The sequence below is a fragment of the Mirounga angustirostris genome, unplaced genomic scaffold, assembly GCF_029215605.1.
Source record: "Mirounga angustirostris isolate CCGP_5_RB_7025 unplaced genomic scaffold, mMirAng1.0.hap1 SCAF_16, whole genome shotgun sequence".
Lineage (NCBI taxonomy): Eukaryota > Metazoa > Chordata > Mammalia > Carnivora > Phocidae > Mirounga > Mirounga angustirostris.
Window position 1 is genome coordinate 49,413,066 of NW_026991724.1, and position 16,111 is coordinate 49,429,176.

Genomic DNA, 16,111 nt, shown 5'->3' on the forward strand with positions numbered 1-16,111 from the left:
GGCATGTGCTGTGATGAGCACTGGGTGTTATATGTAACTAATGAATCACTGAACACTACATCAAAAACTAATGATATACTAGGCAGTGGTTAACTGAACATAATAAAAAATAAATTTAAAAAAAGTCTCAATTTGGCTCTCAAAAAAATTTTGAAATGATGAAAAATATCACAATTTCTGATGTGCAGTTAAATAGCATTCAGATAATTTTATAGCTTTAAATGTTTATAGTAGGTTTTTGATTTTAGACTTTTTGTTTTCTAAGTTTCCATCTCAAGAAGCCATGAAAAAAGGAAATTAAGGAAATCAGAGTAAAAATCAAATAAATGGAAACATTAGGAAAATTCAACTTCAGGCATGAAAGACTTTTTTTTTTTTAAGATTTTTTTATTTATTTATTTGACAGAGACACAGCAAGAGAGGGAACACAAGCAGGGGGAGTGGGAGAGGGAGAAGCAGGCTTCCCGCGGAGCAGGGAGCCCGATGGGGGGCTCGATCCCAGGAGCCTGGGATCATGACCTGAGCCGAAGGCAGACGCTTAACAACTGAGCCACCCAGACGCCCCAAAGATAGACTTTTACTATAGATCTTAGAGGCATTAAAATAAGGAGATATATTCAACAACTTAGGTTTTTTAAGAAGGTACTAATACCCTGAAACAAATTATCAAATCTGTTGCAAGAAAAGCAAAAAATCTAAACAGTTCAGGAATTTAATTCATAAATTATCACACTCACACAAAAAGACCAGATGGAATTCACCAGTGAATTCCACTTAGCACTCAGGAAAAGAGTAATACCAGTCCTATACAAAGTCCTTTCAGGAAACAGAAGAGGAAGCTATACTTGAAAGTTATTGTTTAAGGGCAGTGTTACCTTGATATCAAAACCAGACAAAGACATCAAGTCCCAAGAATATGACAAAAGCCCTCCTCAACACAGGTGCAAAAATCCTTAACAAAGGTCAAGTCTTGTTTCTAGGAACGTAATAAAAAGAATACTAGTACATCATGAGAAAGTGGGGTTAATCCCCAATGTTAAAACAAGACAACAGGCCCCAAATGGAGTTGCTTATGCTAAGCCCCATGCCACCAAACCAAGACTTATCAATTTTGGCTCACCCAGAAACAAAATCTTAAACCAATCCCCATCTGCTCTAGTTAGTTACCTCTGCTATCTTTTTAAGGGAAACTAACCCTGCAATAACCAACCAGCTTTTTTTTTTTTTTGCCTCATTTAACTTCCTGGTTCCTGTTCCCTTCTGCCTATAAAAGTCTCTTATTTTATATAGCTCCTCAGGGAGCTTTTCTATCTCCTATAATGAATGTTGCCTGATTCATGAATCACTGAATGAAGCCAATAAGATCTTGAATATGTAGTCAGCTGAATTTTGTTTACTAGAAGGAATGCAAGGTGGTTTTAACATGTGAAATCACCAATGCATTTTACCATATTCACAGCATAAAGAAGAAAATCTTATGATCATCTCAGTAAATGCAGACTAAGCATATTATAAAATACAAATATACATATACTGATCCCCATTCATGATAAAAATTCTGAAACTAAGAACAGACGGGAACTCAACCCAATAAGAAAACCTGTGGTTCACACCATTAACAGTGGTGAAAGACTGAATGCTGTCCACATGCATTCAGGTAAACAAACTAGCCATCAAAAGTGTTCATATTGGAAAAGAAGAAAGAATGTACATTTTTGTGTCACAATTTTCTACATAGAAAATCTTTAGGAATGTACAAAAAAGTACAAAAATGCCTCTAGAATATACCAATATGGGAAGACTGCAGCCTACAAGGTTGATGTCAAAAACTGATTATATTCCTAAGTTGTAAAAGCAAATAACTGAAAAATGAAATAATTCTATTTAGCATCAAAAAATAAACTTCTGAAAAATTAAAGATTAATAAAACATATCCACTGAATACTATAAAATGTGATATTGTGATTTATAATATGTATTTTGGTCATCAGTTCCCAGCCCACATCCCAAAACCCTTGGAATTTCCTAAGACAAAAGAACAACGGGAGTATCTTTGTTATAATATTTGATGTCTCATTCTCAGCTCCCGAAACCCTTCCGTAGCCATAAAGGTGACATGGATCCTGTACTTCCTAATAAACCTCTTTCAACCATATCTGAGTTTAGGTTAATGAGGTGACTTTTGGAAATCCCCCTAAGGATGGCAGGCCGGTTGCCACGATGTGGGGCAATCAACCATGATTAGAGGTTTGGAACTTTCAGTCCCACCTCCTGACCTCTGGGAAAGGGAGAGGGGCAGAAGGCTGAACCAATCACTAATAGCCAATGACCTAATTGATCATGCCTAAGTAATGAAGCCTCCCTAAAAACCTGAAAGGAAGGGGTTCAGTGAGTTTTCAGGTCAGTGGACATGCAGGGAGAGTGGTGAGCTTAGAGAGAGCCTGGAAGCTCCGCACCCCTTCCCACATATTTTGCCCTGTGCATCTCTTCCATGTGGCTGTTCTGGGTTATATCCTTTTATAATAAACTGACAATCTAGTAAATAAACTATATTCTGAGCTCTGTGAGCCACTGAGCAAATTAACTGAACCCCAGGTGGGGGCTGCAGGAACCTCTAAAGCACAGTTAACAACCTGGACTTGTGACTGGCCGCTGAAAGGGGGTGAAGGGTGAGGGGTGAGAATCCTATAGGACCAAGCCCTTAACCTGTAGGATCTGATGCTATATCCAGACAGATGGTGTCAAAATTGAGTAGAAATGTGTGACACCCAGCTGGCATCCTGACTAATTGCTTAGTATGGCAATAACATCCACATATTAGAACTGGTGTCAGTGTCAGAATTACAGAATTGAGGGGCACCTGAGTGGCTCAGCTGGTTAAGGGTCTGACTCCTTGATTTCAGCTCAGGTCATCATCTCAGGGTCGTGGGATTGAGCCCTGCATCTGTGCTCCATGGAGAGTCTGCTTGAGGATTCTCTACCCTCCACCCCGCTCCTCCCCCTGCTTGCATGGTCTCTCTCTAAAATAAATCTTTCTTTTTTAAAGATTTTATTTATTTATTTGACAGAGAGAAACACAGCAAGAGAGGGAACACAGCAGGGAGAGTGGAAGTGGGAGAGAGAGAAGCAGGCTTCCCGCCAAGCAGGGAGCCCGATGTGGGGCTCGATCCCAGGACTCTGGGATCATGACCTGAGCCGAAGGCAGACGCTTAATGACTGAGCCACCCAGGCACCCCTAAAATAAATAAATCTTTAAAAAATTATAGAACTGAAATGTGTCACTACAAAAAAAATCAACTAAACACAAACAAATGTGATAATGAAATAGGGGCAAAAAAGGTTTAAGACACTGGTGTTATATGCAAATGATAAATTGTTGAACACTATCTGAGACTAATGATGTGCTATATGTTGGCTAATTGAATTTAACTGGGTGCTAGATATTAAGGAGGGAACGTGATGTGATGAGCACTCGGTATTATACACAACTGATGAATTACTGAATGCTACATCTGAAACTAATGATATATTGGCTAACTGAATTTAAATTAAAAAAAAGAATTTAAAAACATACATGAAACAAATACAAAACAAGTAACAAAATGGCAAAAGTCCTTCCCTATCTTTCTCTCTCTCTCTGCCTCTCCCCTCCTTTCTCTCAAATAAATAAATCTTTTAAAAAAAGGTAAGTTCTGGAGATGTACAACATGATAACTATAGTTAACGATACTGTATTATATGTTTAAAAGTTTCTAAAGAGTAGATCTTAAAAGTTCTCAACACAAGGAAAAAAATTATATGAGGTAATGCATGTTAACTAAGCTTATTAATCATTTTGTAATATATACAAATATCAAATCATTACGTTGTACAACGTGGACAATGTTATATGTCAATTTTACCTCAACAGTACTGGAAAAAAATTAAAAAGATCTCAAATCAACAATGAAACTTTACATCATTAAAAAAAGGAACTTTACATCATAAGGAACTAGAAAAAGAACAAACTGGGGTGCCGGGATAGCTCAAACAGCAGAACGTCCAACTCTTGATTTCATCTCCGGTCATGATCTCAAGGTCGTGGGACCGAGCCCCACATCAGGCTCTGCACGGAGCGTGGGGCCTGCTTGAGATTCTCTCTTCCTCTCCCTCTGCCCTCCACCCCTGCTCATGCAAACTCTCTCTTTCTTAAAAAAAAAAAAAAAGAAAAAGAACTAAACCTAAAGCTAGTAGAAGGAAATAACAAAAGGCAGAGATAAATAAAATACAGAATTGAAAATCAATGAGAAACAACAGCTGGTTCTTCAAAAGATCAAAAAAATAGACAAAAATTTAGCTAGAGTGGCTAAGAAAAGAGAGAAGACTCAAATTACTAAAATTAGAAAGTGGGGATGTTACTACTGACTGTAGAGAAACAAAAAAAGATTATAAGACAGCACTATGAATAATTGTGTGCCAATAAATTGGATAACCTAGATAAAATGGACAATTCCTAGAAACAAACCTAAGACTGAATCACGAAGAAACCGAAAACCTAAGTAGACCTATAACTACTGCAAAGACTGAATAAGTGATCAAAAACTTCCCAACAAAGAAAAGCAGGGACCAGATGGTTTCACTGGTGAATTCTACCAATCATTTGAAGAAGAATACCAATCCTTGGGGCGCCTGGGTGGCTCAGTTGGTTAAGCGTCTGCCTTTGGCTCTGGTTGTGATTGCAGGGTCCTGGAGTCGGACCCCATGTCAGGCTCCCTGCTCAGCGGGGAGCCTGCTTCTCCCTCTCCCTCTGTGATCTCTCTCGTTCTGTCTCTCAAATAAATAAAAATCTTTTAAAAAATAAAAATGAAGAATATCAATCCTTGTTAAACTTTTCCAAAAAATGGTAGGGGAAGGAACACTTCCTACTTATTCCGTAAGGCCAGGACTGCCTGACACTAAAGCCAGACAGAGACACAGTAAGAAAGGAAACTAAAGACAAATATCCCTTATGAACACTGATCTAAAAATACTAGCAAACCAAATTCAGTAGTATCTTAAAAGGATACTACCACATGACCAAGTGGTATTTATTCCTGACATGCAAGGATGGTTTGGCACACAAAAATCAATGTGATATGCCACATTCACAGAATAAAGGAAAAAACGACATAATCATCTCAGTTGATGTAGAAAAAGCATATGAAAAAACTCAAAATACTTTCATGATAAAAACACTCAACAAACTAGGAATAGAAGGAAACTGCCTAAACATAATAAAAGTCTTAAATGAAAAACACACAGTACACATCAGACTCAATGGTGAAAGAATGAAAGCTTTTCCTCTAATATTAGGAATAAGGCAAGGATGCCTACTTCTGTCCCTAATATTCAACATAGTACTGGAAGTTTTAGCCAGAGAAATGGGCGAGAAATAAAAGGCATCCAAATTGGAAAGCAAGAAGTAAAACTGTTCACAGATGGTATGATCTTCTATGTGGAAAATGCTTAAGATTCCATATAAAAACTGTTTAATAAATGAATTCAGCAAAGTAGCAAGGTATAAAGTCATGCACAAAATCAGTTGCATTTCTATATATAAACAATGAACAATCTAAAAGGATATTAAGAAAACAATTCCATATACAATAGTATCATAAAGAATAAAATGCTTGAGAATTAACCACAGAGGTGAAAGACATGTACACTGAAAACTACAGAACACTGATAAATTAAAAATAAAAAAATTGAATGACAGACCATGTTCATGGATTGGAAGGTTTAATGTTGTTAAGATATCAATGCTACCCAAAAGGATCTACAGATTCAGTGCAATCTCTATCAAAATCCCAACAATACAGAAACAGAAAAACCCATCCTAAGATTCACATGGAATCTCAAGGGATCCTGAGTAGCCAAAACAACCTTTAAAAAAAGAAAAAAGTTGGAGGTAATCACTTCCTAGGTTCAAAACTCACTATAAAGCTGCAATAGTCAAAACAGTGGGGTACTGGCATAAAGACATACAGACCAAGGGAATAGTCTAGAGAGCTCAGAACTAAACCATCACATACAAAGTCAAATGGTTTTTTTTGTTTTGTTTTGTTTTTTTAAAGATTTTATTTATTTATTTGAAAGAGACACAGCGAGAGAGGGAACATAAGCAGGGGGAGTGGGAGAGGGAGAAGCAGACCCCCCGCAGAGCAGGGAGCCCGACGTGGGACTCGATCCCAGGACCCTGGGACCATGACCTGAGCCGAAGGCAGACGCTTAACGACTGAGCCACCCAGGCGCCCCAGTCAAATGGTTTTTGACAAGGGTGCCAAGACCATTCAATGGGAAAAGGGCAGTCTTTTCAATAAATGGTGCTAGAGAAATTGGATATCCACATACAAAAGAATGAAGTCAGACGCTTCCTTATTCTATATTCAAAAATTACTTCAAAATGCATCAAAGACTAAACACAGGAGCTAAAACTATAAATCTACTAGGAGAAAACATAGAAAGCTTCACGATATTGGACTTGACAATGATTTCTTGGATAATTCCCTACAGGCACAGGGAATAAAAGAAACATTTGAAAATTTCATGAAAATTAAAAATTCTTATGCATCAAAGGACACTATCAGTAGAGTAAAAAGGCCACACACAGAATGAGAAAATACTTGCAAATCACATATCCAGTAAGGGATTAATATTCAGAATACAGAGAACTCCTAAAACTCAACAGAAAACAACCAACCTGACTCAAAAATGGACAAGAGACTTGCCCAGACATTTCTCCAAAGAAGATACCCGAATGGCTAATAAGCATATGAAAAGATGCTCAGTATCACTAATTATTGGAGAAATGCACATCAAAACAAGATACCACTTCATACCCATCAAGGTGGTTATTATTAAGGAAAACCCCCCACAGGACAGGAAACAACAAATGTCGGTGAGGATGAGAAGAACTGGAACCCTGTGTATCACTGATGGGAACATAAAATAGTGTGGCTATTGTGAAAAACAGTATGGCAGTTCCTCAAAAATTAAAAATAGAATTACCATACGAGGCACGCCTGGGTGGCTGTCGGTTAAGCATCTGCCTTTGGTAGACTTCCGCTCAAGGGGAGTCTGCTTCTCTCTCTCCCTCTGCCCCTCCCGCCCCCTTGCCCCCCTCCCCACCCCGTGCATGTGTGCGCTCTCTCTCTCAAATAAATAAAATTTTTATTATTTATTTATTTATTTATTTTAAAGATTTTATTTATTGACAGAGAGACACAGCCAGAGAGGGAACACAAGCAGGGGGAGTGGGAGAGGGAGAAGCAGGCTTCCCGCCGAGCAGGGAGCCCGATGTGGGGCTCGATCCCAGGACCCTGGGATCATGACCTGAGCCGAAGGCAGACGCTTAATGACTGAGCCACCCAGTCGCCCTCAAATAAATAAAATTTAAAAAAAATTACCATACAGGGCGCCTGGGTGTCTCAGTCGTTAAGGTCTGCCTTCGGCTCAGGTCATGATCCCAGGGTCCTGGGATCGAGCCCCACATCGGGCTCCCTGCTCGGCGGGAAGCCTGCTTCTCCCTCTCCTACTCCCCCTGCTTGTGTTCCTGCTCTCACTATCTCTCTCTGTCAAATAAATAAATAAAAATATTAAAAAAAAAAAATTACCATACAATCCAGCATCTCTATTCTGGATATGTACACAAAAATTGGAAAGCAGGGACTTGAACAGATATTTGTACACCCATGTTCACAGCAGCATTATTCACAATAACCAAATGGTACAAACAACCCAAATGTCCATCAACAGATGAAGAAAATGTGGTATGTACATACAGTGAAGTATTATTCAGTCATAAAAAAAAGGAAATTCTGACATACAACACGATCACCCTCGAAGACATTATGCTAAGAGAAATAAACCAGACACCAATGGCAAATACTGCATGATTCCACTTATGTGAGGTACTTGAAAGAGTCAAATCCATAGACACGGAAAGGAGAACCGTGGCTACTAGGAACCGGGGTAAGGGAAGAACAGGGAGTCATTGTTTGATGTGTAGAGTTCAGTCTGGGATGATGGAAACATTCTGGAGATGGACAGTGTTGACAGTTGCACAACAACGTGAATGTACTTAATGCCGCTGGGCTGTACATTTAGAGATGGTTAAAATAAATTTTATGTTATGTATATTTTACCACAATTTAAAAATCATATATGTTAGTAAGCCTGGTGGTATAGCGCTTACACACAATTAAGGCAAGTCAAGGATATGGAGAGTGATGGGACATGGCATTTTAAGCGGTGGTCAGAGAAGGCCTTGGAAGAAAGGCCTTCGACATGAGTAAGAAAGCCAGAGCGACTGGATGTGTACGGGCTGGCAGAATTCCAGCCAGAGAAGAGAATGGAAAAGGTCCTGATGTAGAGCATATTTGTGCTGTCTGAGGCAAAAGTGAGGCCGGCAGACAAAGCAGTGGGGTGGGGGGAGATGACTGGAGAAAAATGTAGAATGAATGTTTAAGCTGGGGGAATGAGCACATACCATAGGGCCTTCCAGGCTGCTTGAACACTTTGGTTTTTCTTTTTGTTTTTTTAAAGATTTTATTTATTTATTTGAGAGAGAGAGAACATGAGTAGGGTGAGGGGCAGAGGAAGAGGCAGACTCCCCACTGAGCAGGGAGCCTGATGCAGGGCTTGATCCTGAGACTCTGGGATCATGACCTTAGCTGAAAGCACTTAACCAACTGAGCCTCCCAGGCACCCATTTTTTGGTTTTTGTTTGTTTTGTTTTGAGACAGACAGCACACGCAGGGGCAGAGGGAGAGAGAGAATCTCAAGCAGACTCTGAACTGAGCATGGAGCCCAATGCAGGGCTCGATCTCACAACCCTGAGATTATGACCTGAGCCCAAACTGAGTTGGATGCTTAAATGACTGAGCCACCCTGGGGCCACAAACACTTTCAGTTTTATTCTGAGTGAAGGGAGAAGGCTGTGGAGGGTTTGAAACAGATGAGTGACATGATATGATTAATGTTTTCAAAGGGTCTCTCTGGCTGCTGCATGAAGATTATCCAGAACAGAGGCAGAACAATGGGACCGTCACCTACAAAAGACCCCGGTTGCACAGTTTTTACCTGAGTGCCTACCTCTTTCAGTGTGGATCTCCTTCATGCAAAGCTTTTCCTCTCTCTCCAACTGGGATATCATATCTGGTTTGGAGGATGAATGCCCTATGAAAAGATAAGATAAAAGTGAAAACCATTAAGGGCGAAAGTACTGAAAAATTTTGGTTCTCATCCCATAATACAATAAGGCTCTGCCCCTCCCCAAAGCAGTGTTTGTCAAACACTTTTCCTATCACCACCCATAGTAAGAAATACACTTGGTATCATTAGAGATATATCACTACCACACAAAGTCTAGAAATAAATGATCAAATGAACTGTTTCTTATTTTTTTTTAAGAGGGGGTGGAGGGAGGTATAGAGGGAGAGAATCTCAAGCAGACTCCATGCCAAGTTCAGAGCCCCACTCAGGGCTCCATCTCACAACCTTGAGATCGTAAGCTGAGCCAAAGTCAAGAGTCAGATGCTTACCCAACTGAGCCCCCCAGGCACCCCTCAAATGAACGGTTTCTAACCAATGTCTGTTTTTGTCACATTCTTCCCAGTCTGACACCCCTCACTAGAAACAGCTTGCTGTTACTGCTACCATGTGCACCAACGTGCACCATTCTAAGGAGCTCTGATACTATTACTCGGTTCTGTAAGTGTTCTGTAAGACTGCTGATGCAATTTACTAAATCAGTTTCCTGACCCACCAATAGATCATGATCTACATGTTTAAAAAATATCTATGAAATATGGAGCCAGGTGAAGACAAGCTTAACTGTTCATTTATAGTTCATCTACATGCGACAACGTCTGCCTTGAAACAAAGACTAGAAACGTCTTGTCTCCGTGCTCCAAAGGGACTGGAAAACTCTGGCCTCTGAGGAGTCCTGAAGCCATGAACTAGTGGGCAGAGGCCAGGGATGCCACTAAACACCCTAATATCCACAGGACAGTCCTCAAAACAAAGAATCATCTGCCCCCAAATGTCAATAGTGCCTAGGTTAAGAAACCCTGCTTGAGGGGATGAGTTACAGAAAGATCCTGTGCTCACCCACAGAGACGAGGTTCCTGAAGTTTTCCAGCATCACGTCTCGGTACAGCTTCCTCTGGGTGGAATCCAGCAGCCCCAGCTCCTCCTCACTGAAGACCACGGCCACGTCCTTGAACGTCACCGTCTCCTACAACACCGAGCACACGCAACCTCAATCTCGCACCCGGTGGCCACGGGGAGCAGGGCAACGCTGAGGGGGTGGAGGAGCTATGTGGGAAGTGGTTCCAGATTCTGAGGGATCTGAGCAACTCTTCTTAATAGTTTCTCCTCCTCCCCTTCCACAATCATACCAAAAATGCGAGGGTCACGGGGCGAGGAGAAGGAAAGAGAAGAAAAAGAAAAATACCTGTGTACATGTGACGTGGTGCCCTTTATATAGTTAAGTCTCTGGAACTGCCATGGTCAAATCATGGCATATACACGTTTTAGAACTTGACTGATAGTGACAAATTTTACAAGAAATGTTTCAGGAATTCATCCCAACAGTATTTAATAGTGCCCGTCTCCTCCTCTCACTGGGCAGTACCACGATTTCGTCCACGTGTGCGCACCTAACAGGCCTTCAGCACCCCTCCCAGGCAGGCGCGCAGTTCATTCTCTATGATCTCAGGAGCATGACCTATCTGTCAACCGCAGCAGCATTCAGTGTTGAGGGTTCAGAGCATATGTTCTGGAGACTACATGCCTCTAAGGCTCTGTCCATTACTGGCTTTGGGACCCTGGTCAAGTCACCTAACTTCTCAATACTTCAATGTCCTTATCTGTGTAATAGTACCACATCATAAGGTACTTGAAAGGACCAAACAGAATACATAAAGGACTTAGGACAGCATCTGACACACACTAAGTACTCAACAAACGTCAGCCATCGTGATTACGGCTACCATCCTTGTTCCTGGTTGCACAGTATTCCACAAAAGTGGTGATCTAGAACATATTTAATGATTCCAAGTAATTAAACAGTATTTTTTTTAATTATTAATGCTGCAGAAAACATTTTTATACAGATCTCAGCCAACTGTCTTATTTCCCTAAGATAAGTTCCAAGAAGTGGCAATTGCACTGTTGAAAAATATGCACCTTTATTTTGCTAATATAATGACAATTTTCCCAATTAACTCTTCCTGTAAGAGATTAGAAGTATCCCTGATTCTCTATCTTCTGGCCAAAATTGGACAATATTTTTAAAATCTTGGGTAATTTGGTAAGTGATAAACTTTTTAAAAATTTTCCACTAACAATTTTAATTTTTTAAAAAGATTTTATTTATTTTAGAGAGTGTGTGTATGCGAGCAGGGGGAGGGGCAGAGGGAGAGGGAAAGAATCTCAAGCCAACTCTGTGCTGAGTGTGGAGCCTGACTCAGGGCTTGATCTCATGACCCTGAGATCATGACCTGAGCTGAAACAAAGAGTCAGACACTCAACCAACTGAGCCACCCAGGTGCCCTCCACTTATTTAAAAAGATGGTCTTTACTATACTCAAATAATAAAAAATCTTTTGATTTTTTAAAAATATATTACCTGTTCATTTCCTTTGTTTATAATCCTACTGGAATATCTTATATATCAGTAAATTTCCTACTGAGAATATTAAGCCTTTTTCCTAGTATGTATAAATTCCCACCTTCACCCCACCCCCGGCTCCTGTTTCCTATATGTCTCACAACCTTTTGTATGGCAATAAAAATTATCTCAACTCTAGCTAGAGTTCTGAGCATCTATATATTAAACAACTAGTTGATACATCTGACAAAGGAAAGAAAGCCACTAAGAAAAGGAATTAGCTGAGGACGATATTACTTTTGGAGGCCTCCGCCTACCAGACATGCACACATGCAGGCTGCCTCAGGTCCCCGAATAGAAGTCTCTTTTCTTCTGGGTCTTTCCATTTACTGTGATTAAACACCTGAACCTCCCTGCTTAGACAACAGGAACTTTAGTGTCACTGGGCACCGAGTGGATGTCAGTAGGTATCTGAAGGTTCACAAATCTGTTTCTTCATGTTAAAATGCAGGTAAGACCATCTATATCCTCACACACACTCTGTTCCACAGAGTAAATGCCTGGCAAATCCCTAGTACTAAGGATTTTTAAAACTAAGTATGTACTTCTTTAAAACATATTAACATCTCAATGAATAAAATAAACATCTAACTATAACACACACAGTTTAACTTAAAATAAAAAAGGGAATCTAGCTTTTTTTTATTATTTAAAATTATTTATTTTTTAAGTGAGCTCTACGACCAACGTGGGGCTTGAACTCAAGATCCCGAGATCAGGAGTCGCACGCTCTATGGACTGAGCCAGCCAGGCACACTCCAAATCTAACTCTTCTTGTTTGAAAACAACTAAAATTATTTTCTCTGAGTTCAGTCTGAGGTGGACTCTGCTGCACCAAGCCGTACTTTAGACATTCTTATCACAAAATGGGAGGCACCACATGTGAGAAAACCATGGAGTCCCTGGAACTTTAAAGAGGGAAAAAAAAAAAAGGCTGAAATCTCAGAGTTTCTGTACAGGAAGAAAGGTTATATGTTAGCAAACTGTTGTTGTAAACATCTTTAAAATAGTAAAATCCGCATATAAATGGAGAATGGGGTAAAGCAATAGGTAAATTATGGGAAATGATGTGACCATTTAAATTGTAGGTAATATAAAATTACATTTGAAAAACCCAAAATGGTACTTAAACTAGGATTATAAATCTAGACATGTCAACACAAATGAGAAAGAATGCGGGACAATTAAAACTGCTGATTTATAAACACGTTTGTAATGTGGGAGTTATTTTTTTTTTTTAAATATCTATTACTTTTCACACTATTATTTGGAAATAAACAAAAAGAGCCTGGTATACAACAATTAGGTGCCTTGGGTTCCTTTTTACCCTTCCCAGGCAAGGGAAAAATGCATCCAATCTTTATGAAATGAGATGTCATTTTAAGTAACAGAAAGGCAAACCCAACTTACCTGGAACTTGGTCATTTTTCTTCTTTTCCTTCTGGGGAGAGGCAGAGCTCTGGAAAGGCAAAACTGTGGAAGGGAAAGTCCTCATGAGAGAGCTGGTAGTCGGTGCAGCGCTTTGTGCCAACAGGAAGCTGCTTTCTCCAGGCAAAATTTAGAACAGGGGCTGGATTCCAGCATCCCCTAGGCCCCCTCAGTCAGCTGCCTTTGTTCATGAACAGTCCCTAACCTAAGTGCTTCTGGTAGCTTCCAGAGCATTCCTGAGCCTGGGTAGGAGAGGTAATGAGAGACATCCAGGCAATATAATTTAACTTAATGGGGCCAAAGTGCCTGGGTTCAAATTTTGCATTTCTACTTATTGTTTTCTACTTCCCAGCAGTGCAAACCCTGAGCGAGGTATTAATCTTCCTGTGCCTCAATCCAGTCACCTGTAAATGGGGATCATAATAATGCCGGTATTCCCTATTTCCTCCAGTATCAGACAAGCAGATGCTATTGTGCTTCATAAAACCTCCCTTGCAGATGTGCTGTTCAGAAAAGGACTGTTTTAAGAAACCTAGAATTCAGAGCCATGAGTTACCGTTACCCTAGGAAAGTCTAATTCTGACTGGTTGTCCCACAGGTAATTTGTTCTGCGGCTAATGATAAGCTGCCATGATTTTCCCCCCAATTACACCATTTTAACAGGTGTAATTACTTGAGCATGTTATTAAGCTGGAAGGGCCTCAACAAAGTTTCTTCTCCCGTGTGCACGGAGGCAAATGATGACTAATAAAAACCGCAGACTAAGAAATCCTGTTGCATTTAAATTAACGACACGCAGCTGTTACACGTTGTGAACAGTTAAGGACTCGCTACGCCGCAGGCACTCTGCGAAGCCGTGATCACGATTGTTTCTCTGCGATAAACCACAGAGAACTTTCCTCAGGGTCCGGCTGAAGATAACTCTGCTTCCTAAACAAGTGTCTCGGAAGAGTCCAGGAATCCAGGACCGGCCCCGCAGCAGAGATCAGTGAAGGGCCAGCGGAGCTGCAACCGGGGCTCCGAGCCCACGCCGGGCTCCCAGGATCTTCCCAACAACAGGGGGCCCGAGGATGATGACAGAAGTCACGGTCCCATCCAATGCTGCACTAGGCACTGATTTTTAGCTTTCATATCTAATCTCATTTCATTCTCAGACCACCACTGGGAAGACACTAACGCTCTTTAGCCGAGAGGCAACCGACGCAAGGAGATGCTATGTCACTCGCCCAGGGTGTCACCGCGAGGCGCACGCAGAGCCAGCTGGCAGGTCCGGGACCCAGGCTGCGGGCGCGGAGAGCGCGGGAGACCTTCAAACTCCGCTCGCCACGCGCGCCCGCCCCGACGCGGAGGCTCCGCCGGGCAGCGGCACTCTGCCGCCGCTGCCTCTGTCCCCGCCCTCAGCCGCCGGCCGCGGCTCCCCTTCGCCAGCAGCGAGGGCCGGCTGGCTGCTGGCCCCACGCCGAGGCCGAGAAGCCTCGGAGGGACGGCAGGGACGCGGGTTAACTCACCTCACGGCCAGCAGTCTCGGCCCCGACCTCGCCTTCCCCGAGCGGAAGTGCCGCCGACCCTCCGACTGTACCCAGCTCCTGGACTACACTTCCCAGAATGCCCAAGGGGAAGCGCCTCGGGTTTCGCGCACCTGCTGGACTACATTTCCCAGAATGCAGCTCGCGGGACCGCAATGTCCACCAGCTGGCCCTCGTTTCGGACCGAGAGGGGGTTTCGGTTTGAGTCATTCCTCTGGCGCTGTAACTGTCAGATTTCTTTTTGTTTTATACGTTTCTTACAGCTCACGAGAAAGTAATTGCGAATTGAAAAAATTCGGTCGTGGGCGCCTGGGTGGCTCAGTCGGTTAAGCGACTGCCTTCGGCTCGGGTCATGATCCTGGAGTCCCGGGATCGAGTCCCGCATCGGGCTCCCTGCTCGGCAGGGAGTCTGCTTCTCCCTCTGACCCTCCCCCCTCTCATGTGCTCTCTCTCTCTCTCAAATAAATAAAATCTTAAAAAAAAAAAAGAAAAGAAAAAATTCGGTCGTATAAAAGAGAAAAACAAAGCTTGCACTGTGAAGTTAACAAAATCTTTAGCGGGAGTAAGGGGTAGGCTAAAAATGGAAAACGTAGTGACTCAAGCTGAACCGCTGAACGCCGAACTTAAGATCTCAAACCTGCATCAAATGTCAGCTCCTCCGATATCACCAATACAACCGTCGATAATAAACGGAGTTTACAGACAGCCCCTTAACGGGGCCACGAAGTCAAGGTTGGAATTCACTGGGAATTGCAAGCTTGGTTTCAATGCGACGGACTTGATTAGGTTTGCGCAAGGATCATGGTACTACAGTCCAGGATTGGGGGGAACAGCAAGGGTTTTTAGGTGCCAGCCGTTGCTTTCTTTCGAAGAGATTGAAGAGCTGATAGAGGATTTAAGAGTTGATGTAACCTGTGATGAACAATCAAGCAATTTGCTTGGACAGCAATCTCCTGGAATAGTAAAGGCGTGCTAATGACAACTGAACAGTTATGTTAACATAGACGGTAAATTGTGGGAAGGGAGGGAGGTAGATAGGAAGTTTCATTCTTCTGTGTCCAAGCTGTCCACGCAGTGTGTCTTGTGCGGAGGGGAGGGAACAGAGGTTAAGGGGAATCTGTTTGACTCCTCTGCCTCCTTTATTCCACAAGGCACCTAAGGGCACTTGACGCTGTTTTGTGGCATGAGCTACTCATTCCAATAAGCTGGGAATTTAGAAAAAGTTGATACAAACATTGATTATGCTCCAAAGAGAAGTATCTTGAATTTCATTTACAAAAATGAGTTGTGTTAAAAAAAAAAAAAAGTAAATTTAAAGATCTAATTGGCTTTATTTAACGATTCATGAATTGAGCAGCATTCCCTTCTAGTAAACGGAAGGGAGCTCCCATATAAGGAGGTTATTAGCAAAAAAAAAAAAAAAGAAAGAAAAGAAAGAAAGGAAAGAAAGAAAAGAAAGAAAGAA

General features: G+C 41.7%; 1 protein-coding gene across 1 annotated transcript in view; it reads right to left on the bottom strand.

Annotated features, from left to right (window-relative positions):
- The window catches only part of ZNF235 (zinc finger protein 235), a 31,335-nt gene extending 16,464 nt beyond the window's left edge, over positions 1 to 14,871 (bottom strand). The window contains exons 1-4 of the mRNA XM_045891691.3: positions 14,629 to 14,871; positions 13,103 to 13,165; positions 10,129 to 10,255; positions 9,112 to 9,195 (exon numbers count right to left, since the gene is read on the bottom strand). Of these exons, the coding sequence (XP_045747647.2) occupies positions 9,112 to 9,195; positions 10,129 to 10,255; positions 13,103 to 13,165; positions 14,629 to 14,856 (502 nt within the window). The 5' untranslated portion in view covers positions 14,857 to 14,871. The remainder of the gene's footprint in view (positions 1 to 9,111; positions 9,196 to 10,128; positions 10,256 to 13,102; positions 13,166 to 14,628) is intronic.
- Between the last annotated feature and the right edge of the window lie 1,240 nt (positions 14,872 to 16,111).